At 36.3% G+C, this 27,844-nt stretch overlaps 1 protein-coding gene and 1 long non-coding RNA gene across 11 annotated transcripts in view; one reads left to right on the forward strand and one right to left on the reverse strand.

Moving 5' to 3' along the window:
- The window catches only part of CACNB2 (calcium voltage-gated channel auxiliary subunit beta 2), a 245,716-nt gene that overhangs the window by 198,836 nt on the left and 19,036 nt on the right, over positions 1–27,844 (forward strand). For 7 of the 10 annotated variants that reach the window (XM_021540992.3, XM_021540993.3, XM_021540994.3 and 4 more), the window contains 7 exons: positions 828–950; positions 5,206–5,342; positions 7,173–7,249; positions 11,042–11,175; positions 14,555–14,635; positions 14,911–14,969; positions 17,966–18,075. In XM_021540992.3, the coding sequence (XP_021396667.1) occupies positions 828–950; positions 5,206–5,342; positions 7,173–7,249; positions 11,042–11,175; positions 14,555–14,635; positions 14,911–14,969; positions 17,966–18,075 (721 nt within the window). Of the gene's footprint in view, positions 1–827; positions 951–5,205; positions 5,343–7,172; positions 7,250–11,041; positions 11,176–11,320; positions 11,341–14,554; positions 14,636–14,910; positions 14,970–17,965; positions 18,076–27,844 lie in introns of all 10 variants that reach the window. The other 3 variants (XM_021540996.3, XM_021540997.3, XM_077788415.1) reach the window with 1 other exon arrangement.
- LOC116183202 (uncharacterized) lies at positions 8,617–11,313 on the reverse strand. The gene is made up of 3 exons (XR_004147750.1): positions 11,217–11,313; positions 9,539–9,610; positions 8,617–8,643 (listed from the first exon to the last, which is right to left on the reverse strand). It is a non-coding gene; the product is annotated as an uncharacterized LOC116183202 (long non-coding RNA).

Below are 27,844 nucleotides of genomic sequence, written 5' to 3' on the forward strand. Positions count from 1 at the left end.
AGAGGTGCTCAGCACTGGTGGTGCTGGTAAGGAGATGCTGTGCAGATGTGAGGCTTCTGTGTGACTCTTCTGGCAACTGCTTCTTGAAACAAAACTCGGGAAAATCCTCTAACTCACTGATGTCAGCTAGGAGTGTAAGAAAGAATTAGGGAAATGAACAGATCTCTGTGGCTGGTATTAGGTAATGACATGATGATCTCAAGGCACATTGCTCTGCTCTCAGAGTGCAGTGAGGTGACTTGCTTAGGGGTTACTGGCAACTGATGGCACCTCTTCTCCAAATTTGCAATTTCACCACATAGTTCTTGGGGGCTGAAACTGTGAGGGTGACACTTGGATCAGCCTTAGAATGATCCTGAGGTGACCATCATGTGGATGCCCAGACAAGAATGGAGTGGAAGGAGCAATGCTGGTGCAGGGCCAAGCTCCCCTTGCAATTCCTTTTGCAGCCCCATTGTCTGTGGAGCTTAGGTTTTAGTAGCTTTTGAAAATCCACCTCTTATGGCAGCCCCAAACACTGAACTTGCAGCAGCACTGCAAGCTGACAAATTGTTTGTGATTACTTATTATTGACATGACTTACCTCAGATTAATTCAGAGCTCTATCACCTACTTAAAATCCGTATTCTATGAAATTTGCTGATATTAATAACTATTGTCAGTAAAAACTAGTCATCATTATGTTTTGCATGAATGTGTTGAGATTTCTTTGTAATTTTTATGATTTTAACAGCATAACATAGATATATCATCTCCTCTGCATATGTTTGTACATATGTATGTGTTTGCAAGGGAAATCTTCATGATGTTCATCTTTTATTTTGCAGTCAAAACCTGTTGCATTTGCAGTTCGGACAAATGTTGGGTACAGTGCAGCTCACGAAGATGATGTCCCAGTCCCAGGCATGGCCATCTCATTTGAGGCTAAAGATTTTCTTCATGTTAAAGAAGTAAGTAAAACCAGAGGAGTAAGTGAATCACTCTTTAAGGGAATACTTGAGTAATAGTGCTACTATTTTGCAATGTTGATAACACTTCACATTGCCAAAGCACTTTACAAATGTTAAAGAAGCTAACAGTGTATAAGGAATTGAATGTTCTTTTAAATGCTGTTCTTGTAGAAGCAATGGCACAAATTTCTTATGATCAAATTAGTGAAGTTGAGAAAGCAAGTACTTTCCTTCTCTAGTAAAAATAGCTTATTTATAGGTTTAAATGCCTATGTCTGACTATTCAAAGATGAAATAGTTCTGGGGTTTTTTTTCTAATCTGGTACTGTGAGGGTTTGTTGTGATGCAGCAGCCAAGGGTTGCTTCTCTTTTATCTGTATGACTGCATCTCATTTAACCCCATAATTCTCAGGTCTCCTGTTTTTTAACTAAAGCTATTTCCCTGGCACAGACAAAATTTAGTTAGCAGTTACATGCTGAAGAACTGGAAAGATGTTTCAAGATAATTGCAACTGTCAATAAATGAGCTTTGCATTTGCTGCATTGGCTTTCTTTTCCTGTTGTTCTTAAACACCTAAAGTAATTCTCTTTCTCTGCTCCTTGCAAGACACTCCCAAAAAATAACTTGGTGACTTTCACATGCAGGCCCTTCTCTGTAGCCTGCTGCTGCCTTTTGAATGACTCCTTCATTTTCAAAGGTTTAAAAGGTTTCTAAGCTTTTGGTCATATTCCATGGTGGTTTGTCTCAAAACAGCCCATCTGGATATGAAAAATTATAGGAAAAGAAATAGAAGGTTAGTTTAAGGTAGAGCAACCTAGCCATGTCTTTACCTCATTTTAGACTATGGAAAAGTCCCTCAGTAGTTATGATTTATGATGCACAATGATTCTACTAGCACAGTGCTTTGGGGAAGAAAGAAACATCCCTAATACAGAGATAGAAACACAGGTGGAGAGAGACTAAAGGAACACAAGAAACAGACTTGGCTAATGGTTGTAATTTTTCATATATATTAAACACACAAAAAGAGAATAATTTTGATTCAGACTGTATATGGTGAAGGAAAATTACTTTCTGACTGATGATAGTGTGAAAGAATTGCTCTACTCTGTCTTGTGACAAAAGAAGAGATGAGCAGGCACATAGTCCTGACAAGAGAAAACCATCAGCCTTCTCCAGTCAGTCTTGAAGCACTGGAAAATAAGGCTCAGTTTGGTCTTATCAAATGATTTTGTGTACTCATGTATTCCATCTGCACTTCAAATGAAGCCGTAATCTCAGATATTACATCAAGTGTTTCCCCTGTTTCCATATAAACCAGACACACAGGGTTAGCAGTTTTCTGTTAAAAGTTAATACATTTTTCTTCACAGCACAACTTAGTCTCGGATATATATATATGTGGGAGAAAATCTGGAAGGAAAAGTCTCCTGAACTTTTCCAGATCTCCAAAATGCCTTGAAGGGAAGCTTAGCTCGTCTGAGTTCTTACATTGTCTGTGGCTACATGTAGCACTGAGTGGTGGAAAAATAGATTAAAATGTTCCTGCAATCCCAGGTGTGTTAGAATGGAATTCTCTGCTGATTGCCTTTAGAAACACCTGGTTTTCTCTGTAAGCTGTTGAGGAGAGGTTATTACTGGTGCTGGTGCAGAGGCTGGCTGGGAAGGGACCCTGGGACCAGGTCAGCTGTGCCGCCGGAATGGCGAGAAGGGAAGGGATCCACTAGGAGTCAAACTGGGACTTACGACTCTTGCCTTGCATTTGGCAGCAGCTGTTGTGTCTGGGTGGGTTGAAGCTCCTTCAGAGGGTGCTCCAGACCCAGCCCTTCCCTGCACAGCCATGTCCTCCCCCTCCATCTTCTCTGCCAGGCCCTGCTTGTCCTCCAGGGCTCTGTATCCCACCAGGTATTCTCTTTCAGTAATTTTGTTGCTCCCTGCAGGTAATTCTCGGGAAACTGAATTATCCAAACTTTAATTATTTATGCAGATTAAAGAAAAAAACATATTAGACTATAAAATGCAGTGTTGCTTATGTATTTTATATCTAATCTGTTGCTAGAAATAAAGAAAGCTAAATTAATCTCCAGTAGCTTCTGCCTGCATAAGGATGCCATACTGGACAGTGCTGTCCTCTTTTTGTCTGAAAGGGCTGTTCACCAATTTGTGCTTCTGAGATGGCTCAAACAAGAAAAACCTCAGTTCAAAATGACAATGGACAGTGATGAAAAGCACTGCAGTGATTGAGTGTGAGGGAAATTTATCTTCATTATTAGTTTACATTCATTAAAACTCAGTACACATAAGGATGATGGATTCCTTCCTGCATGAAGAAACTGCTGCATCATAGTAACTTATGAATCTTTTGAGGCTTTAAAGCATGGTCATTTTTTTGTTCTGTGTTTAATTAATCTTTGTATTTCCTTTGGCACTCGAAACACAGGTGAATTACAAAGAATCACTCACCTGAGCCAACAACTTGAGAGCTGGACACCTCTCTACCAAGATTTTAAAAAAAAAATTAAAATTAGAAAGTATTATTATTAATACTGTGTTTACACTATTATTAATAGTGTGTTATTGACTTTAAAAAGTATCTTATACTTTCCATATACTGACACAACATTTATCTTTGAAACCTTGCAGAAGTATGCTTTTATTTCTATAGGAAAAAATTCCTATGGATTTAGGATTTCTATTGCGTCTAATAAAATCAATATTGTTGCGTGGTAATCTGTTGTACTGTGGGACAAAAATAGTGACTGTTCAGATTTTAATTCAATGGTGTTTTTATATTATCTATCTCTTCCTTTTACCAAGTTAATGATTTAGTTAGCCTTTCATAATGAAAGGGTATAATTTTAATAATACATTTTAGTCTCATACAGCTTTGAGAAACTGCTATTCCAGAATAGCTCCCTGGAATGCTGGTATTCTTACTCATAAAGGCATCCCATTGGATGGATATTATAGATATCCTTATGTTTTATGAGCTTAAAAGTGCTTTTATTTTAATATCTATTTTTTGTTAGCTGGAATATCTTACACTTGGTCTCAAGCACTACAAGATCTCTATAGCTGCCGAAGTGAAAGATAATACTGCAATGTAGGTTGTATATCAGTAATACATCAATGATGGTAAAATTAATTTCTTTTTAGGGGAGCCCACATATTTTATATGTTTTATTCCTAACTGTACAGTTAAAGTTGCTTGTTCTATAATTAAATATGCACCATGATATCTACATTAATAGCTTCAGGTTCAAGAGAGCTACTTTCTTCACATTCATATATTCTCAAAGTTTCATAAATACTCCAAATTACGCAAATATTTTTTTTTATGATAGTTATTCCCATGGAACACCAGAGGTATTGTGTGTGGGACCCATACATGAGGGACCTATTCTCCTTCAAAAATGGTGAATAAATAAGAATGGAAAAAGCAAATAGTTCTGCTGCATAAACCTCTGCAAATCAACCAACCTCTCCCACACATGGTGTGGGGGGGGTGTGTGAATAAAGGTGCTGAGTTAAAGTAGTCAATATCTCATATTTAACAGAGCTGAAATTCCGTTAATTAGACCATCTGGTGAACTTGTGTAATTGTTAGGTTTTTTTAGTTATCCAGAGATATCTGCTCCTTGTGGATATATGATGGTGAGTTTGAGATGCAGATCACGTGAGCTATCTGAAGTAGGGTATATATAAGCAGCCAAATTCAATCATATTTCAGAAGATTTTAGTGAGAAGTGGGGGAATTTGTGAAGTAGTATTTTTTAATTTAAATAGAGAACTGAATAAAATAGAATAAGAAAAATAGATTATTACAGAGCTATAAAAATTCTAGCAGTAGGTGAGAGTGGATCCTAAGTCTCTGGTGTCCACCAAGGAGAACCATGAAGGGAGAACAAAAGCAGCTCTGATATATGAGAGGAGACTGTGAAGCAATTAAAAATAAAGATGGTGAAATGGGTAGAAATAATAACCAGGGAGAAGCATGAAGACTTTACAGGAAGTTTTCCACCAAAGGACTGTGGATTTTAATAATTTGAAAGGAATAATTATTTTAATGTATTTCTGAAAATTACCACAATTCTTCATTGCCAGAATAACATAGCACAGTGATTAACTGCAGGGAAGAATTACAAAAAATAGCATAGCTGCAAATTAAAACTAATAATAAAGTTATCCCAGATACAGTAATTTCTTAGTATGTTACTCTTTTTTTCTTTTTTTTTTTTTTTTTTTAATCTGTAGAAATTTAATAATGACTGGTGGATAGGACGATTGGTAAAAGAAGGCTGTGAAATCGGATTCATACCAAGCCCAGTCAAACTAGAAAACATGAGGCTGCAGCATGAACAAAAGGCAAAACAAGGAAAATTCTACTCCAGGTAATAACAAGAAATCATTAATAATAGCAACATTGTCTGTGATACAACTTGGAAATTGGTGCTGTGTATCAGTCATATATGTGCCTAAATGTTGTTAGTGGAAGCTACAAACATTTTTGATCAATGAAGAAATTAATATATAATGAATTATATTATTTATTATATATAACATTATTTTACATATTATATTGATAATTAATAAGCTTATTAATATCATTGCTATTTGGGAGAAAAGGAGATATTTAAATTGGCAATCTATGGTGGCCTACCACTGAAATGGTTTCCTTCCTTTTTTGTAAAATAATTGCTAATATACATTACAGTAAGTATATTTACTATCTATACATTTACATTTAATATTACATTTACTAAGTTAATTGTTTTACTTAAAATTGCTTTGTCTAAATTCTTTAGCATTTTTAATTGTTTTGATGATCCTTCCATTTCTAAACACATTTAAATATAATTTTAGAAATTACAGAAAATGTTAAGATGAGTTTACTTGTAAGCCAGAGCCAGTGCCTGTTAGTTAGCTCGTAGGGAAAAAACAGTCTTGTCAAATTCATTGCCTACAACCACAGCTTTTAAGAACACTACATTTTATGATGGAAGTTTCATGTTAAGTCATTTGTTATCTCTGACTGCAGCCATCATTGCATAAGAAAAAGGACTGTTTCTAGATATTCTGAACAATACTACAAGATAGAATAATGTCACCTTTACTCTCGAATTCTTAATAAAGTAGTTTTCTAGTAACACCTGTGGAAGCAAATTGAGTATAAAGGAAAAAATATTCCCAGTGTATTTGAGTGGGATGGACCTGGAACTGAGCTAGGAACCATTCAGGAAGCCAGAAATGCTTTCCTATCTCTATAGAAAGGGCAGCAATGTTTGTAGAGCGTGCCTAGAGTAGGACACTGTGATTGGGCACTGCTCAGCTGCATTCACCAGCTGTCAAAGGCTTTTCCCATGAGCATGCGGTCCTCAGCAGAAAGATGCTGGATCCTTATTCCTCTAGTGACACGTCTGGGACAGCCAGATGTGTTCCAGTGATTTGGTTCTTTTCCAAATTGTAGAGGCTTCCATTCTCCAGAAATTCTCACTGAAGATAACATTGTCCTACACCAAAAATGCATTAACTTATTAATATTTCAAGACAGAGAAAGTGGAAACTAGTACTATCACATGAATTATTTGAAGAGTGAAATAACCTTTCTTACATTTTTTTTCAGAGCTTTTCTCATTATGGTAACTGAAATAACAAAGACAAGAACTGTTGTTTCATTTTCACTACTTGGATAGGTTTTCACAAAGCAGAACTTGACAAAAACCTTAGACTGGTTTAGCTTTGAGAGACTTTTTTTCTTAAGTGCTATATTGTATTGAGAAAGCAAAAGGGTTAAAAGGGTTTGTACGTTAATTAAATTGAAAAGGTGATAGGGACAGTCTCATCTTCATTAGCAATTTATCAATAATTCCTCAGCTGAAATAAACAGATATGCTCACTGGCTTAAGAATTACTCTTAATGGGCAGTAATATTAATTAATATATACCAATAGCCATATGAATTACTGAATTGTATTAAAATACTGAGGAAATGAGAGCAGCAGAATAAATTGCACAGCAGCACAGGAAGTATGATTGATGTTTGCAGTTCCTCAGGTCTCAAAATGTACACGCATTTTGTGGGAGATGTATATTTTATACCTCTGCCAGAAATACAGTTTGTCTCACAGCTAGCACCTCATTTAGAAGGCATATAATAAATAAACTAGATTAAATATTGAGAAAGCTACAGAACTTCAAATTAATATATTACTTTACTCCAGTAAATCAGGAGGAAACTCTTCATCCAGTTTGGGTGACATCGTTCCTAGTTCCAGAAAATCGACGCCTCCATCATCTGGTGAGTAGGTTGTGAACCCTTCAGTAAAGAGACTCATGAACCTAATCTGTTAAAATTCATGTACCATTAGACCTTTTCTTCTTTTTACTTCCCATTCTTCTTAGGTAAAACCTGGCCTATTTCCAGATGAGGCTGGTTTGGATTGGTTGGAAGTAATGGAGTCAATGCCAGCAAGTTCAGACAATAATTAATGCACAAAATTCCCTCTTTGCTCTTACCACAGAGTTTTGTAGCAGAGGCATAATAGATCTGTGAGATTACATTACAGTAGGATAGTGGAAGGTTTGGTCTGAATGCTTCCTTGTACAGGAGAAAAAGCAGCAATAAAAATAGAAGTTCCTGAGAGGTTTCTGCAATAGCATCAAGAAAGGTATTATTTTAAAACATCAGGAACGTTTAGTTTCATAATTCTGATCATGATGATGCACTTCACATAATTCTAGGATGCTGGATATGTCTTGCCTTTGACAAATTTTTCAAATATTCTATTTTGTACGTAGAGCATCAACATACATATTTAACTTTAGTTAGGTTGGATTCACATGGTATGAAGCAAATATGTGGCAAGTTGGGGGAGGATGCTGGCATTAGCTCCATTAAAAAAGCTCAGCAGAAGATCAAAAAAAGAATTGCTATTGAATTCAGCTGCTGTGTTGTTGGATGTTTTATCTTCTCATATACATTGTAAATACCTGAAAACAGAAAATATTAATCGGTGTTGCTAGTGCCTTTTTTACTAGGGCAAAGACATGGATCTTCAATCATACTCATTTATATGGAGTCTGGTCTACAGAGCAGGCATCTTAAAATGAGCCTGAAGATTTTAAAGTATTTACTTGGTCATTTAAAAGGGAGACGGAGAAATTAAATCCTGTTTTGGTAGTGCTTCATTTGGTTCAATCAATTTAAAAATGTATCAGTCTTGTGCAACCATGGATTTGTTAGTAACAACCAACTTTATTGAAATTGCAGTTTGTTTATAAAAATTCCACCTCAGTTTAACTTCTCTTTTCTTTTGAAAATATTGTATTAGTTACTAATGTATGTTTGTAATAAGTGTGTAGAACACACCTTAATCTTTTATTTTCTGATGGCTTTAAAATGATGTGTTTCCTGTTAAGGCCAACTTTTTCAACAACTGCATTTTTGTAGTGAAATTGTCCATTGACTCAACCTATGTTGTAATTTTATAGTTAGAGCATGTGAAATACTGTAATATAATTTGCTATCAAAAAACACTTGAAGATCAGTACATGTATTTCAAAAATGTTGCACAGAATTTAGAGTTAGGAGCATAGATATCATGTAGATTACCAGCTGACTGTCACCCATCCTCTAATTTTCATTGCATTGAGTTGTTTCTTCAGACACTGTCTTTCAAGAAGCATGGTTTTCTGGAGAAAGAAGGAAATCTGTTAAAGTGTATTCAGTTACAGTGAAGATTTGAAAATATGTATGGATAGTGCACATTAACTTATTCTGGCATCCAAGATTTTGAGTCTACAATATTTTTTTGGCTATGACATCCTAAAAAAGGTGAAAAAGGCATTGTTTAGGACTAGAAGAAGAATTCAAGTGACTTTGAAGGACAATTCAGTTATTATTCCCACACCTTCTCTCTTTGAAAGTATAATCAATACATCAATACAAATACATCAATTATTTCATAAGTTGAAGAATACTAACTGAATAAGTTAATTTCATTATTTACTTTGAGTCAGGGATGGGTTTTTTCAATATAAAATAGTGCCACAGAAAAACCAAACAAAAAAGCCCACACAAACAAGATGAAGAACCAGTGAAAAACAAATTAAAGAGAGGTTAATATCCATTAAAATAATGAATATTGATATAGTAAACAATCCACACAGTCCTATTAAGCCACCAAACTGGGTAAGAATAATGCTGAAAATGACTGAAAAGACCCTAGTAAACTAAAGATATTTAACAGTAAAAGAATTGTCATAGGAGATATTCCATAGTGTGAAGACTGAGAAAGAAAGCAGGAGGTATTGGTAACTAGCTGATCAAATTCTGCTGATCAAAGCTTGAGTTAACTGATTTTTCTTTACTGACAATTTCAGTTGAGCATAGTACCAAAGGAGTTTTCATGGTCTTATTGTGAGTGATTTACAGCATCTGTGCTGGCCTGTATCAAGAAAATATAATATGGTTTTTTTATAATTATGAAGAGGATTTAGGAACAGTGTTGCAAGAAGAAAATGTTGTATGATTTCTGTGGTTGTTTTTAGGAGCAGGATTATAGAAACAGGATGAGGATCTACTCACTGGATTTTTCCTTGGAAGGACAGACTCAAAGGCACAGTAACTCAGGAAATGTCAGGCATCAAGGCATTAGATCTGTGGATAATTCAAATAGGAAAATGTACGTTACGCAAACAAAAGAGATTGCTGCCACAAGTGTCTGTTACATCAGTAGCTGCACGTATGCTTGACAGAAATATTTATTTGTTACATAATTTAATAGCACATGCTATTAGTTGATGTCCCACTCATGAATCAGATGAAATCATGTCACTAAGATGGTTTCATAGTTTGCGATGATTAACTAAGGGTTTGGATAAAGTCAATACAAACTATTCTGCTTACAGATCTATTTAGGGTTAGGCTCGGTTTGACATCCTGGCATGTCAAGATAAGTGTGTGTTACCAGAGGGGTGGGTAACATCTTCACACACAAGGGTGGTGATGTATGACTGCTTATGGTTCACTTTTGTGAACATCTGCTTTTGTGAACAAGCATCTGCTTGCTTGCTGAAAGCAAGTTTAAACCACTACATAAGATCAAGATTGATTGTTGTAAATAAGAAAGGTTTTGTTTGGTTTTACATGTCGTTGGCAGGTACCTGTTCTACTCAGCATTCAGGATAATACGGCTTTGCATTTTGAAAGTGTATTTATTACTGAGTCTGTCAGGATTCCAGTTGAAACTGTTATTACTTACTTGCTAAAAAGGGTAAATAATTTGTGGTTATGGTATAAGCATTTTTTGTTACATATTCTTTTGGGGTAGAGATTGAACAGCAGTGGTTTATTGTATTCATTTCCATTTTACCCTGCCTACATCCTGACTCTTTACATAAGATTCATGTCTCTGAGCTAAGCTGGGATAATTTCCTTTCTTCTGCTATCCATTCTTTTTAGTTTTCATTATTAGTAGATCTATGTTTAGATATTCCCAATAAATGTATCTTATGAGTACAATGCATTTTTATTTAAAATATTAAAAATGCCTATTATAGTCCATCCTGAGATAAATGTAGATAAAACTGTACCAATATCTGGTTGATTTTGTCATCAAAAGTGATTTTTCTTCTAATTCTTCATTTCCCATCGACACAGTAGTAACATTTCAAATTTCAATTGATGATACCCATTTTCATTTAGTGTTCATTGCTATAAAATAATCCAAATTATTTGATTTGTTGACCAAGTTCTGTTGTCTACATTGGTGGAAGTCTTATCTATTCAAGTGAATATTTTGGATTTACACTGGTGTAACAAGAACAAACTTGGCCATTGGTCTAATTTGTAAATATTACAGTAGCTGTTACAGATCACATTCTGTCTTTTAATCCTAAAGTACTGCACCTTTAAATTTTTCCCTTCATTTTATTGTAGTTTTTTTTCTCATGGTCAACTTTTAATTTTTATTTATTTCTTTATTTATTACTCTGGACAGTTTTATTTCTGTTTACCTGTAATTTCCTTTTTAACCTATCTTTACTTTCCCTGTCATCTGATAATTCTGAATTGTTTGTCTGTATATAGCTGTAGACATAGATGCCACTGGCTTAGATGCAGAAGAAAATGATATTCCAGCAAACCATCGCTCCCCCAAACCCAGTGCAAACAGTGTAACATCACCCCACTCCAAAGAGAAAAGAATGCCCTTCTTTAAGAAGGTAACACCAACTTCCAAGCTCCCATCTGTGCACCTGCTCACCTGCACTGCGTCGCATTTCTAGTCCTGTTAACTGTCTGCGTCCTTTGACAAGCCAATAACACGCATGCTTTGTTGTTCTTTGTTTCTTTTCCATGCTGCTGTAGCTAAGCAGAAGCAGAAATCGGTAAGTTTATATCAACATTGCCTGTGTTCATCCTGCCACTGGCATCATTAGCATTATGACTCCAGATTAAGAATGCAGCTATTCTAGAATTAAGGATGAAGAGATGTGTTGAGCTGATAGTGGATTCATTACAGGAAAACAGGCAAAAGTTCTGTGTGTCTGTGAAACTCTGCTATGTACTTATCCTTTTTGATGGAATAAAAGGACACACTTCTGAAATGTTTGAGAAAAATTATTTTTAGCATTGTAATGCACCTCTCTAGTGCATGTTTATTCTTTCTATATCTTTCTTAAGTTTTTGTTTTTTTTTCTTTATTACTCAGTCTGTTGAAATCATTATTGGAATCTATCAGATATTCAGTTTGGACTTTGGAAACAAATTGTCAAATTCGTTCTATTTTTAATTTAGTCTATACTTAAGCTTCTAATTCACTAGGTGCAAAGTCGGCAAGTGCACAAGACCAATGGAAAACCTCAGACTTGTTTTGACAGTTTACTTCAGATTTTTCCTGTTGTTATGTATAAATTACCAGCCAAATGTTCTTGCCATCCATCAGTGAGACTTTTTTAGTATCTCAGCTATTGGAAATGGTACTGGTGGTTCCCAGGAGAGCCTATGTTTCTCCACAGATAACCTAGATAACTACAGAATTATGCAATTGACATCCTGTTGCAAAAAGCTGCAATAGGTTTCTAGGGCCTTTGCTGGAGTAAGTTAGCAAGACATTAGGTAGTAGCCAAACTATGTAGTGAAATACCACATTTTGACTGTTTTGTTTTAAAATCTGTAGTCTTCATAGCTCTCATTCATTTGGTTTTAACCACTCACTTAAATCTACAGGTAATAACTGACTTTTATAGTGCTTACACAGTACCAAGTGACATTGTTGTCCTTGCTGTGGATGCTCTCGTGTTTAATAAGTAGATCTTTGTTTCTGTCTCTCTTTTCTTGAACTCTTTTACATAGTATTGAATCCTTCTCTTTTCTGAAGTCACTGCTGTTGGCTTCAGTTTTGGTGTAGAAATCAACAGTGGGTTCTTACTTCTGAGTAATTTCTTACTTCATCATATTTTTAATTGGATAATACATGCTGACATGTATTGGATGCTGTCTGCATAAGCATCTTTCAAAGCTGTAGCTTCCAGATGAACCACCTTAGACCTGGAAGAGGGTTAGTCCCACATCTTTCTTTGACTCTGTGGTGCCTCTTTTCTTCCATATCAAAACCATTACTTGTGTTAGTGGGGTTTGTAATACTGACATTTACACTGTGTGCTGGATGGCCATCCCAAAGTAATCTACAGAGTCAAACCACTGAGTAAAGGCCATATATTCAAATCTACCAGTTTTTATTCCGAGTTCATATTTGAACTTGAATCTGCAGTGAAAGCTGTATAGTTCAGTACCAGTCTCTTAGAAAATATTAGATTCTCTACTGCTAAATTAAAGAACTTTAATGCTTCCATTAGATAACTTCTACTCAATTTCCTGCTGACAGCTTCATTATTTCAAGCTGTAAAAATTTGAGAAAAAATGCCCATTGCACCAGAACAGATTTTAAAAGTACCCCATATTCCATCAAATAAGGTAATTTCTGTGCTTGCCCTGATTGCCAAATAGCTGGTTAACTTCTAGCATGAATGCCTTTTGTTAAGTCAGCCACATTAAGACAAAGATCTGTTGCATCAGGGCACTCATGCTAAAAGCACTCACACAACTGTAATGAATTTTTCTTCGAATATGTCTCAAATACACTTATCAGATTACTTAAAATGTTAGCAAGAACAGTTGAGGACTGCTTTTGGATACAGGCCCAGCCTAATTGCAGGGGTTCACTTTGAAACATGTTGAGTCAGATTCTGTACTGTGAAAAATAAATTCATTTCACATGCTTATGATGCCTTGGGCACTGGTCTTCATTCTCATGTTATTAATTATCTTGTGAAACTACAGGTAACAAAAAATTAATTACATTGAGGGACATTCACAAAAATATTTTCTGTGTTATAGACTGCTTTAGACTGCTGCTTGTGTAGCATTGTGTGCTGTCACTATAAATGTCTGTCTTTGTGGGTTTGTGTTTTGGAATGTATATACTTATTTTAATGTTATTGCGAAACACCTTGGGATACATTGAGTTCTGGAACAATGAACAATGTCTGTATTCTGTGATCTTGACTGATGTATTTGTACTATGTAAGCATTTGAAAAATAGATCTGCTATTTCTTTTTCTGTAACACCCACACATTTCTGGGTTTGGATTTCAATCTTTTATACCCAAGACAAAGATAAACCAAAACTTTCCTTACGAACAAAAACCTCTTTCTGATTAGACCCCATTCATTCATGGTGATATATACTGAACAGCCATTTACTAAAAAAGAAAAAAATATCAAACTTAACAGTTTATTTCTTTTTGTATTGTATTGTGATAACAATATCAAATTTTTGCAACACTTAAAAAGGAAGCAATCTATTTTATCTTTGTATGCAAGAATACTTTTTTAGAAATTGTGCTTGATACATCAGTTAGTATTTTGGTAAGCATGGTACTACCAGAATCCATTCTTGGGTGGTGACAAGAACTTCCCAAAGTGGAAGAAATGCTATCCCAAGCTTTGCTTATGATAATTTTCTAGAAATACTAACTTGATCAGTCATTATTTTGATTTAATTTGTATTTGAATTGTGGGTGCAAATGTAGATGTCACACTGAGTGCTGCCATGAGAATTTGCAGTGATGTCACAATGTTTTTCCAAGGAGTGGGCAGATCTGAACATTAAAAAAAAAAGATGCATTTTCTCATCCCCTTTTGTTTTAGTTTTCTCTTTCATAATTTCCTTCATAAAATTTCTGTTGAAAACAGAAGCAGCTGTAGAATTAACCATTTCACTTCATTAGTTGTTGGAAATAACCTTTTCAATTTACCTGTTAGGAATTATGCAGTGCGAAATGTGCATGACCCATAATAAGAGTTTTTAATATCCAAAGTATATATGAAAACAGTAGGAAACCCTAAAGTCAAAGAAAAGTTTTTTCGAAAGAACTCCCTGAACCTCTTATGTCCTTGTCTTGTGCTACCAGTTCCTGGGAAAAGTTAATGAATCTGAGATTTCTGTGACATTACTGAAAATTCAGAGTTCCCAATATTTAAGAGTGTATTACACTTTCTCTAAGTGTTGTGATGCTGAAAACTTTTTCTGTTTTGCAGACAGAGCACATCCCTCCCTATGATGTAGTGCCTTCTATGCGACCAGTAGTTTTAGTGGGGCCTTCTTTGAAGGGATATGAGGTAACTGATTGTTGTAAATAGTTGTTACAAAATGCTGTGCTTCCTTTGTATTTGATAATTTATAACACAGGCAAACATCAGACAGTTTTTACTCCTACTGAATAGCTGCTTATTTTTTATTTTACTTCATCTCAGAATTAAGATTAAGAATAAATTGCATTCCAACCCCGTTGTTCAGATATGAGATTTACTGTCAGCTTTATTCTATAATATTCTTAGCATTCGGTATTATGAATTTCCTGTGCAATTATTCATTTGTTGTTTTTTCATTCTAGGTAACAGATATGATGCAAAAAGCATTATTTGATTTTTTAAAACATAGATTCGAAGGGCGGTAAGTACTTTGCAATGCAAATATACTTCGGGTTTCATTTGGGTATTACCAGGTTTTTAAGAAATAATAACTTTGGACAAAATTAGAAATGACAACTCATTCCTTGATCAGTGGACTATAACTGTGGATTGGAAGTTTCCTTGACAGAGCATGCAGACGTTGTGTTGAAGTGGGAAGTGTTCTGGGGCATATATTTGTTGAGAGTGGAAAAAAGGATGTCTTCTTCTTGATGACTGTGACATTCACACTCCAAATTGCTAGATATTTATCTACAGATTAAAAAGTGATTTTAAATATTTTTCAAGTGATATCTCATCAATGCTTCCCAGGTTTTGAGCAAACTGGCAAGAGCCACGATTCCTCCTCAGCTCTACTTCCTCACTTGGCATCCAACTTGGAAAGAGTGATATGAGATTCAGACTATCTGGTGTATGGGATAGTCAAACTTTTGATTCCCTAAGATAGGAGCTTGGTGTGACAGTAGTTCTGGGCTCTGTAGTGGGAAGTTTCAAAAGGAGTGGGATGAGGGGGTGGGACAGTGCCCTACCTCGCTGAAATCAGGTCACTCTTGGCAGCACACCGGCTGCACTCCCTGGGTTCTGATCCGAGTAGCTGCAGCACACTTGTCTGTAACACAAGGAATTGTATTTGAGCCTTCAGACATTACAGTGGTACAGATTTCAAATGATATTCTGTCTCTAAAAGCAGTGCCTTGCTCTATATGTCCAACATGAGAAACCCATGGAGCAGAGACATGAGATGCATTCTCCAGACATGACTATATTGGTATTGGATCAAGCTCCAGACTAATATGTCCTAATTGGTTTACATTGTGAGGAAAAATTGTGAAAACAGGAAGATCTTAAAATCTGTAACTTCAAGGCATGTTCTATTTAGTTTGGAAGTGGTCAGATCCATAACACTATTCTGTGTGTCCTGCTGCTGTCAAAACTTTGAAGAGGAAGCCTGAGGGTTTTTTGTCAATAGCTTCAGTTCTTTAAAACAGCACACATTGTGGTTCAAGCTGGTGGATTTTCTCAGTCAGAATAATGATGTCAATATCTAACCACTTTAGTAATCCCTCTTTATATTAGTCAGGATTGTCAAACCCTGCATAACACACCTTCAGAATTGGAAGTTAACATTTGTTGCAAACAGAAGAAAATTATTACATCTTCATGTCTAAATATTTTAGAAAACGTCAGATCTTCAGTTGTAGATCCAACTGTGGCATGGTGAATCCACAAATACTCCAAACAAAATTTGTGCCTTAGTAGCAGATTTGAAGAATCCCAAACTTCAGTAGCTACTGGAATCATTACTTAAGGTCCTGAACAAATTTGCACCAGAGATTCTCAGTTTCATGCTACTGCTTTGAGCTGCCACACTGTTGTCCCTGCTTTCATTGCAATTGTTTTGCAATATGAATATACACACCCTTTGTTTTGAGGGCAGACTTGGTCTTCCTGATGTGACATTTCTCAAAGACATGAAAATGTCCTCAGAAATAAGGTATAATGTCTTAAAATGAAAAACAGTATTTTTCATAGACAAACAGACTGATAAATCTGGCATTGTTCAGTATATCGTAAATTCATTTTAAAAGGCAAAAATTTACTATTGCCTGTAGGAAGAAAGACTGGCAGAAAAGAATCCAAATCAACACAAAAAACCAAAAAGCTGTAAGAGTTTGCACTGTCCTTCCATTAGCAAATAAAGAAAACTAGCAAGTATCCCAATATACATGTTTGATTTCATTTTAAGACAAATGTCATTATCTGTAAGGAGCTATGCCAGAAATCACAACCTTTGGTTATGCTTTTAGTTTAAGTTCAATAACCCCTAGATTTCTAAAATTATATTACTAATCAATATTGTGCACATAATTCTGTTTTTTCATATTAACTTCTGGCTCTGTGATATTTTTTAGATAAGTGCATACACATGTTGACTTAATTGGGAAATGGCCTATTGGATTACATTTCAGATGAACAAACAGCATCTGACTGTGCTTGCTAGAAAGGAGCCCTCCCACTTCTTAGCAAATCCATTTCCTCTTCTAAATTGCAAGCAAAATCCTACAAGGAAGAACAAGAGAGTATCATCAGTCTGATTTCACTCTCAGCACTGGAAAAATGTGACCTCTAACCTTATCAGACCACAGAGTTTTAAAACTAACTTAAGGGTGCATTTTGACCCTGTAAAGCAAAATAAACCAAGGTAACTGCTTTCCTAGGAAAAAGAATATGCAGAAGGTTATGGAGCAGGTCAGTGCATAAATCTGAAAGTAACCATTTCTTTCTTGGCTCATCTTTTCTCATAAACACAAAACTGAGCCTGCCAGATAGTCAACCTAGGCTTTTCAAGTATGTGCTTCTCTAAGTTCCTATTTTTAGGTGCTAGTATTTCATTGCTAGCATGAATCTTTCTGGAAAATTATAGGTAGGTCTTGCATTCTGTTAGAAAAACACATGCTAGTAACCTGAACAATAAAAAAGCCAAAAAACCCAAATCCAAAACAAACAAAAAACCCATTCAGTTATATTGCTGGACTCATTTCCCTAATAAGCCTTACCTTTACCATTTAATTCTGCATATCCCTACATGCCTTACAGGTATGCTAAAGTAAGCCAGGTTGTCATTCAGTACCATTCAAGAAGTCAGGGAAAGGAGAAACCAGCCTGTTCATACTGGGGATACTGGTGAAATGTCAGACCCTCACCAGACCTGGAGACCCTTCTTCTGCAGCAACCCCTAACCTAATCTTGCCTCCCCTGTCCCCAGGCACGTGTAGGAGGATGACTTATCAGTAGTTATTGTAGCAGTATTAAGTTAGAAAAAGTTTTTTCTCTGTTCACATTGGGTGAAGCATACTGTGCTGCTGAGAACTTGTTTTCCTATAGTCTTAGCCATCTTCTAGTGTTAAACGAGACTTCTCCCCACATCCCTGAAAGATAAATAATGTTCAGTGCTATTTTGCTGTATTTATTTTGCAGTATATCAATTACACGAGTCACAGCAGACATCTCGCTTGCCAAACGCTCAGTATTAAACAATCCCAGTAAGCACGCGATCATAGAACGGTCTAACACGAGATCCAGCCTAGGTAAGTACCTGAAATGATGCTATCTACAAATTGCCTGTGAAGTGTGCTACTCTCATTTCATATGTGTAAGCTAAAAATAGCCTTCTCTCTGCTGTTCCCATAATTCAGAAATGTGTCACTAGAAATAATTTTAAAATCACTGTCAGGTAAACTTCCTATAGTGCTGATTTTGGTTTATTCTGTTTGTGCTCGATTTTCATGTTTTGCTCTTGGCCTCAGTGGGGAGAGGCAGCAATCCACATAAAATCTGAAGACATGTTCTTCTGGTTAAATACTTGGAATTACATGAGTATTATTGATATTATGCATTATTTTATTAAGATTACTAGTAGTGATAGCTACACAGATTTCATTAATTTTGTATCAGTTTTAACTAATCATAAGGTTGGTACAAAAATAGGAAGGATGCAAAAAGAGATGTTTTTAAAAAACTATACAGCTACATTCATAGCCTAAATATCTGTCATCTTGCATGAGTCTTTTTGTGCTGAAGCTTGTCCAGTTGTATCAACAATTAAACATTTATTACCCAGAAACAAAAAGAAGCTTAGCTGGGAAGTTTGTAATTAAATGTAACCATTTACAGTACAGGTGGCTGCACTGGAGCTTCCCATCACAAGGTGTCCATAGAATTAGGAGGAAAAGATGATAATTTTGGAGTCTTAATTCCTGACTGACTTTGCCTTTCCTCTAGAGTGAGATGTATGCAGGACTCTGCTGCTGTCACTGGTGCATTCCCTGTGTAGAGACACCTGGAAATAGCCAAGAGGTCTATGGAAAGGTTCCCTGTCCATGGCAGGGGGCTGGAGCTAGATGACCTTTAAGGTCCCTTCCAGTACAAACCATTCTGTGATTCTAAGATGAATCCTGCCAGGAGTCTACATCTACATACTTGTGTAAGGCTTGAATGAGATACGAGACAAAATCCCATAATAAATCCTGCGCAATTCCCCCATCAAATACCCAAAAAAAGGGGAACTTGCCACATGTTTCTGCCTTTACAGAGGTGCAGGTTCCTCTTATGTTCCTAAACATAAAGTTGAGAGAGATTGGTTTCCTCTGAACACACCATTGCATCTTGAAAAATTGCAAATTTTGTGTAACAAGAAAATAGTTTCATTCATTCTATTAAGTAAGTTCTTATCAGTTTTGCAACAAAAATTTTCCAGCAATACCTGAACTGTGACTGAATTTTTAACACTTGCCTAATATAGTAGTACTTTTTAGAATAAGCTTCTCCACCTTAAAAATTTTGACTTATCTTTCTTGAAATTTGTTTCATAAAACCTTTGTTTTCAGCTATATGGAAAGCTGTGAATTTTTGCTTGAAAATAGTCTATAGCTTCCAAGTGAGTCACCTATCACCAAATTCTGTACAGGAAAAAATCAAAAAAAATTAAATGCTGCCCAATCTTGTACACCTTTATCTCATGTAGAACTGTACTTGAGATAAATGCTCTCTTCTGAGAGCATCAACATTTTTTCTTTGTGTCAAGGTACTTCTTTAGATGGAGGTATTTAAAATGGGAGTTCTGACAGAACCTCATGTTGGGACACCCAAAAGATGACAATGTTTATATGCAAATATGTGGATAGATAGGTAGATGTATCTCTCTAGTTTTTGTAGCAGGCCTGTTATTAACTAACATTTCCTGCTACATATCAGGTTTTCAGTTGCGTGTAATTGTTCTAAAAATTAAGTGGTTTATAAAATAACTTTGAAGACCTTTGACCAGAGCAACTGGGTCATTCTAGCATAAAGTTAGGGAAAATTTAATTTTTCATGCTAAAATATTCTCAAACCCTTTTAATTCTGAAGTTGTAATACTTCCATTGTTCTAGTAGTCTAGCAAGGTTTTGAAATTTGGTAGTGAAGTGAATAAAATTTCAGTTACATATTTCTGGCCAATTTTATAAAACTAATGAGAAAACTTGACCAAATTATTAGCAGTTGCTATTAACACATGCCAAGTTTTGCATCTAAATAGTTTGAAGACTCAGATTTCCTTGGCAAGGTCCAGCAATGATGCTGAGCAGAACCTGCTCCCAGCAGACTGAGTTAGGGCAGCCAAGAAGCACTGAGGTGAAAAGATGCTCATCTTTCAATTTGCAGTCCCTCCTTTGCTGTGCAGCATGGAGAATGGAATAAAAAGTCATCTACTTGAAAATGTTCACCTGGAGGAATAGATGGCTGGCCAGGCTAAGGCAGGAAGGCAAGTAGTGAAAATTCATTATGGAAAAGGTTGGACTTACAGAGAAGAAGTTGGGTTAGTCAAACTCACTGATAAAGCACCTCCAGGTCAGTGCTCCAGGCATGGGATAAACCATGGGAGGACAGGAATCAGACAGGAAGTCAGGGAGGGAAGTGATGTGGCAGCAGTGTTGGGAGGAAAACTGAGATAAAGTAAAATAAGCTGGAGTCAGAAAACGTAACTGCTTTTGTAAGACAGTGGAAAACCCTTGCAGAAGGCAAAAGAAAAAAAGTACAAGGCATGTTACAGCCTGTTTCCTTGCCTATCTGCAATGTACCTCAAGGCAGAAATAAGAGTCAGGATCACAAAACATCATTGTAGTCTGCTGGTAGGTGACAACACACCACTGCTGTGAGTATTTAGTTGGCTGAAGTAGAAGAGGTGAGTGGTAATATCACTATATATATAGCACTATATAGTGGAGGTTTTTTTCCAGTTTGTGTGAAGAATTTGCTATAAATCAACAAAATATCCTATTAAAAGAATATTATTCGTTTTACAAATTCAAACAGTGCAAAATAAAGGTCAGGAAGTGATAATAAGAAGGCTTACTGTGCAGAATTTTAGTATCTTTAGGTTATGTATGCTGTGATCCAGTCTTTGATCAAATATTTACAGACTACCTTTCCACCGGTCCTCTGCCTTAATATGCTTGAAAAATGTATAAAACAGTGTGGGAAATTGGATGCAGTGCAATTGCCCCAGTGTAGTAGTGGCTTTTGCTGCTTCTGACACAGAAATGCTGTACAGTACTGGATTAGTTATTTACAGACTTTATGAAGATGGCTATTCTTTCCCAGGGTTTCTTGTATGCTTCAGGCATCTTCTGTAGAAAGACTGAGTGTTGAAGCTGAAACAGAAGTTCAAGCTTTGGACCTGTCAAATAATAGTGTGTGCCATCAAAATCAGCATGTTGCATGGTAATGCACTGACTTGGAGAAGGGGGATGGAAAGCAGGCAGTCCTTTATGTAGTACTGGAACTCCTGCTGGGAGCTTGTAAAATATCAGCCTTGTGGATCCTCATTCCCCAGAAGTTCTCTTATTTTAGGCTCTACTCTTTGCAGACATTTAACTGGGGAAGTATTCTTTTCATTCCCAGCCTAGCTCAAAGAATTTTTTCCTTCACTCAGATCAGTACTGATAGTCTGTACTGACAGTCTGTACTGACAGTACAAAGCAGCATCAGGAATGTCCTGAGTCTTAGTACTGACTTCTAAAAGAAGCTTCAAGGTTATGTTCCATTTTGGAAAAAAGAATCCCCAGGAATGAGGATTTCCTGCATTTCTATTCTGAATATAAATTTTACTAGTAATTACTCTGAAGAATCAGACATTTCTGAAAATTAACCCTCCAGAATTATTCATAACTTGTGATTATTCTTTGTAATTCAATTTTCTCTTTGGAATATATTAGTAATTCTAGCTTCTCACCTAACTGGGATGTTTCAAAGAGAAAAATATTTTTTTTTGCATATGCCACTAAAGTAAGCTCCACAAAATAGCCCATAAATATTTTATGCATTCTGTTTTCAGAGAAAGATTAGAGCCATGTGTTCTAAATGAGATGTGAAACACGTATTTGACAATGAAGAGAAAGTAAATTATTTAATGGCTTCGTATCAGTTGACAGCGTATGGAGCTGCATACTGAATGAGACAGCAGCCCTAAAAGAACAGCTAAATTGTATGTTCCTGAATATGCTCTCTTAAAATACAGATCGCAAAAGATTTGGTTTAGGGGAGCTATTTTGGCATTTCATAATTTATTAGCATTAGCTTTGCAGCCAATAGTATTCTCCACTACCACAAGTTTTATAGATATATAATTAAATCTGGACTCAGATCACATCAGTTCTTTTCTAGTATCTGTTGCAGGTCTTCACAGAGTCCTGGAAAAGGATTTTTTTTCTCTACCTACATTTTCCCTTCTATAAAATGAAAATAATAGGGTAGTTTCCCTAAATCACTGGGGGGGGCAAAGAAAAAATCCCTTTAATTTCAGCAAATACTAAATTCTAAATTTGTGCTGGATATTCTTGTTGCTTTGTTTGTTTGTTTATTGGTTTGTTTTTGTCCAGACTATCTATAATTACTTAGTTCTGGTCTAGGTATTTAAAACTGGTATTTATGACAAAATTTTTGTTCTTGTTAAGGAAAAACAGTATTTGTTTTGGTTGTTTTAGTTTGCTCTGAAAGGGCTTCCTGACTGCACAAATATGAGATGTGGGGAGATTGGTTGCTCTCTTCTCCTTGAACAGTCATTGGCACGTGGACAGAGATCTGTGTGATTAATTCCTACATCTGGTACAACTTAAAAATTCCTTTATGAATATATACATACATATTTGCTATATATATATATATATATATATATATATATATATATATAGCAAATATAGCTCCCCAGAACTGCTTTTTTTAAACTAAATCCCTCCTTCCTTCCAGATTTTTTACTCATCCAACTTTGTGTAGTGGTACCTCATGTAGCCAGGCCACTGATGTACCCTTCACTTATGATCACGTTTGTGAGCAGCAGTTGTAACTGCAGCAGAGAAGGCTATTTCTTAGACTTCTGAAAATACTTTGTTGGTTTCTATTATTTTAATAATTGTTTCATCAATTACTTAAGGTAGTAAAAAGGTTCTGTTCTTGATATATTAATATCAAATACTTTTCTCTGGGAAATAAATGTACCTCTTTTTGAGAACTCGTACCTTATCACCCAATACAGGTCTGCATTGTTGTACATAGCACATAAAACAGTGAAGTGAGCACCATTCTTTGGAATGATTTAATAGACAAACCAGAATTAATTTCAAAGAGACATACACCAACAATGTGATAATCTGAAATAGGAATAGCCACAAATAACTGGATTTACAGGATTATAAGGGAGTCTCAATCAGCTTATAATGCTACACACACCTATCGACTGACAGTTTGCTTTTGTAATGGAATCAGTTAAAAATAGACTTGGGATTTGACTTATTGGAAACCAATGCTGCCACTGAATATTCAGTATAAAATTAATGTTCTTGAGAACTTTTTTAAAATAGTATCTAGCTCATAAGGTTTTGGGTAGATAGTACAGTCTTGTTTCTATCTGTCCCAGTTTGAAACTGGACACTGTAATTAAGCTTGTTTTGATGTAAAGAGAAATGTTTGCTTGTCAATACTGCTACATGTTTTAACACGCGAGATGTTTGAACTAAATTGAAGGAAAAGGTAAATTTCTCTAAAAGCCTAGAAGAAATCTGCAATTTTGAACAGATTTTTTCTCCAAGAATGTAGAGTATGTGGTTAAATCTTATTCATCTGAAAATCAGCCCCAATTCGCTTAGTTAATTCTTTATATGGATGCAAGCCATTTGCAGAAACTGAACCAGCTTTGTGCTTCTGCTGCGTTTCTTTGTCAAAAGAGCCCAAACCTTTTTCTGTGTATGTTACATTTGTTATAACCTTGCCTCATGCTGTATGCTTTGTACAAAACCTGATTGTGTTGGCTTTTTCCATTCTTTGCTTCATTAATGCTCTCCCTTTCCAGATGTTTTAGGTATGTATACAAGCTTGCAAATTACTTTTCCTGCTGTTTTGTGTTCAGTGCTTTATTGTACCTGACAGAACCATCGTGTGTTTCTCGCATCTGGCTCACTGACAGACAAAAGCCAATCCTGTACTGTGTTGCTAAGTCTTTGTTTTAGAAAAACTTGCTGGTTTTCCTTATTTATTTTCAAGTAATTCTAAACATAAAGTTGACATTGACAAGTAAACACTACAGATTAGGTATTATTGTGTATTTCTGAGATGTGTGCAGCTAATCTGCGTGCTCTAACACAGACGTGTGACCGTGTTTGTAAAACGTGTCATTGTCTTTATGGAAAATTGATTGCCACCACGTGCCTGGGAGTGTTTATTTGCTTTCCATGTGCATATGCAGTAACCTGTCAGGCATTACATGCCTGTTTGCATGTGCAATTGAGCACCTACCTTTGGAAGGCTTTCTCTAAAAAGTGTATAGCGCTTCCATTCACATCACTAGGTTGATAACCATAAAGTTTTGTCTTCTGAAAATGAAATATAAATGCTTGAAGAGATAGTTGTGGATTAGCTGTGCGAATTTCAGCCCTGTGGATTTTTTTTTCCCTTGATATTTGTGTGAGAAGGCAATTGAATGCTTGAAACTATGGTAACAATTTATTTATTAAATAGATACAAATGTGTGTGTATATATATATATATATATATATATATATATATATACGCACACACTTAAATACTGTTTATTTTATACTATATATATATGATATTACTATGTAGTCTCCATGTCTGGTAATTTAATGACAATTGTGCTATAGGATAAGTTTCCATTAAAGGCTTCCTCAACTATAAATCAAAGATAAATTTAAAAGAGTGCTAGCTAGGCCTCATAAAAATCCTTCATTTCTTACAGAGGCCAAGGAAAAGGAATGCAAACTTTGGACCTAACCAAGAGTGCATTTCCTTCCCAAACACTCAGAGATCTAATATAGTTCAAAGAAAATAAAGGAGATGTTCAATGTGTTATGGAAAATCCTGATTGTTCCTTTATAATTTTATATTCAAGATAGCTGTGACCATAACTATATATCAAGATAACAAATGCCCATAACTCTCACTCTCAAATGTTAAATATGTTAACCTGGTAAACCTGAACCTGCCTTGAACCAGATGCAGTAAAACAGCAGCTAAGAGCTTTTGGGTTTTCATGAGGATGTAGCTATCCTTCTTTTTGCCCACAAATGGGGAAAGAGTAGCATGAATTTAGTGAACCTGTTATAATTTATCAATCTGACATGTCCCAAAATATTCTTTTATGCTGCTGAGATAGTATTTTCTTGACATCTAAGGTCAGACTTTCCCTTATGAATTCTTTAGGTAGTTGTGTATTGGAAGTTTGTTACTAACTTTCCAATATTCTAACTTGCAAATAAGGTTTTGATACAGTATAGGCAAAGCATTTGAATGAAATTTCCTGAGTGTTTTTAAAGGGTATATGGAGGAAAAAAAATTCTTGATTTCTGTAAATTAGAAATAACTCTTAGCAAATTTTTCTTATATTTTCTCATTCTACTATGCAGAAATATATGTGATTGATAATTACATTGAAACAAAACATGTGCTTGAAACAAAGTAGTGTAGCAATGTGTTAGAATAATTTCTAAGGTTATGGAGATCTGTGGATACTTATGGATACTTGGATAGGTGAATAATATATTTTTAGCTAGTTAGATGTTTGTTTAATAGTACAGTTTGCATCCCTTAAAGCTATTCATACTGTAGGTTAAATGGATCCAGGTTTTTTTCTTTCTCCTGGCTGGTGGAACTGATTAAAGTTGGTGTCTGTGTCCCCATTTTAGCCAAGACTAAAAGTTTGCATTATTCAACCAGAGCTCAAGTCTGAGTTCAGTTCTGTTCCCTGCTGAGAGGCATGGACTCATCATTCCCATCACCATGACAGGGCTATGATCACCTTTACGATGGCTGTTGGTTGGTCCTGCTGAGTCTTACGCACTTTGCATAATAAATTAAACTTTCCCTGGAGAAGGAACTGGAATCCATGTGTTTCGCCTCCCACTCTGAGCATCAGGCTGCAGAGTCAGTATCTCTCCCACTCAGTGAATGCGCAAATGTTTGGTGAGTGGCACACTGTCAGCAGGAGGGGTTAAATAGCCAGGGATGGAGTAGTTCCACATCCTGTCTGTGAGAAAGGCTGAACATTTTTATTTATGTTTGTTCTGATAAAAACCAACAGAGCAAGGGAACGCTTACTTGGTGCCTATGTAGGGACTGGATTTGTAAAAACTATAGCATTGAGTAATGAGGCATAATGCAAAAATACCCAAGTTATTGCCAGCCTGACAGATGATATCCATTCTGAACTATGCAGAGATGCTTGATCCCCTGGACAAATAAATATTAGACTGCTTCTTTGCTCAGTTTTCCTATTGCAATTACTACTTAACAGAGTGTGAGGGAGCCTGATGGTAGGAGCAGTGATGTGCTGCTGCATGGCACCTTCTGAAGCTGCTGTAGTTCTTCATGGCACAGTCATTTCAGTCCACCCTTGTGCAGCACTCAGCCACTTGTGTTACTGCTGCAATCTGCTGCTTTCAGTCTTTTCCATTTATAGGCCATTAAAATTTACTTACAGTTTAAACTTGGCATGAGAAGCATCATTCCATGAATGCTATTGTTTTGCTAGCCCAGAGAAATGAGGCAGGAAGTAGACATCTTTATGTGCCATTTAGTATTTTTAAATGACACTATCCGTTTTATATTTTCACATAATTACAGTGCTGCATTTCAGGAGATGTTAGTCCATTATAAATAGATCTTGGTTTTGTTGAGATTTCCAAACATGACACCGTTTCTGTCAATACCACTTGGACGTGTGTGTACATTAAAAGCCATCTGAATTCTGCCTAAACTCAGCCTCAGCAGGCAGGAGGAGGAAAACCCTGCGTTCCTGCAGCACCTCACCCCACAGTTCCCCTTCAGCAGAGCCCAGACAGGAGCTCCAGGCAGAGCAGCAGACATGCTTCTCTCCTTTCTGCCTTATCCCTTGCAAGAGCCCCATCTGTTAGGCATGAGTAACACATGCAGCCACTTTTCCTGGAAAATATTGTCATCCTCCCACTCCCACCCTCCCCTTTTTACGTAACAAGCTTGTGGCTAAGCTATTTGGTGGAGGCCAGGGAAATCTAAGTATATTTGCAAAACTACATTTAGGTTAGACATTTGATTAAAACACCTGCAATCTAGGCATCTTTTGACCAGTTGCCTGAGGGCTAAACTAAAACATTTATTCCCTCTTGCTTATGTTTTTCAAGATTTTTTTTGCTTCTTAGCTGGATATGCAGGAGCAGAGGCACAAAGCATTCTGCTCCCCAGCACTGGAACACCCCATGGTGAGAGGTGGGTCGTGGAATCCTGCCTGGAGACTGGGGGACTGAACCTCCCTGCCTGGGGAAGCACTGGAGACTGCCCAGCCCAAGCCCCTGCTGGCTCCCTGCCTGCCCAGAGCAGCATTGCTGCTCCAGGGGTGGAAAGAGGAGGGTGAAAAGAGGCCAAACACATATATACCTGTGGAGTTTCTTCTTAGCTTCCTCTGCTGTGCTCAAACCCCTTGTAGCTTATTGGATCACCCTGGTAGTGTCTTGGCCTTGTTGCTTTGTTTCCAGGGAGCACAGATCCCTGGAGCAGCCCAGGATAGCCTGCTGCGCCCTGCATTCTGCTTACAGCAGCACCCCATGGAGACACTGGTGATTTTTCACTCAATATGAAGCATGTGTATGCACACACATGCTCACAAATGAAAATTTAAAATTTTAATTCTGCCAGTCAAGCTTATGATTTTGTTCTCATTAGTGGCTGGTGCAGGCACAGGTCAACAATTATCACTTCTTTTTTTTTTTCTTTTTAAGTTTTCTTGGATTTCAGATATGACCTTTACTCATTTCTAGCAGGTTTGCGGGGTTT

The sequence above is a fragment of the Lonchura striata genome, chromosome 1, assembly GCF_046129695.1.
Source record: "Lonchura striata isolate bLonStr1 chromosome 1, bLonStr1.mat, whole genome shotgun sequence".
NCBI classification, from domain to species: Eukaryota; Metazoa; Chordata; class Aves; order Passeriformes; family Estrildidae; genus Lonchura; species Lonchura striata.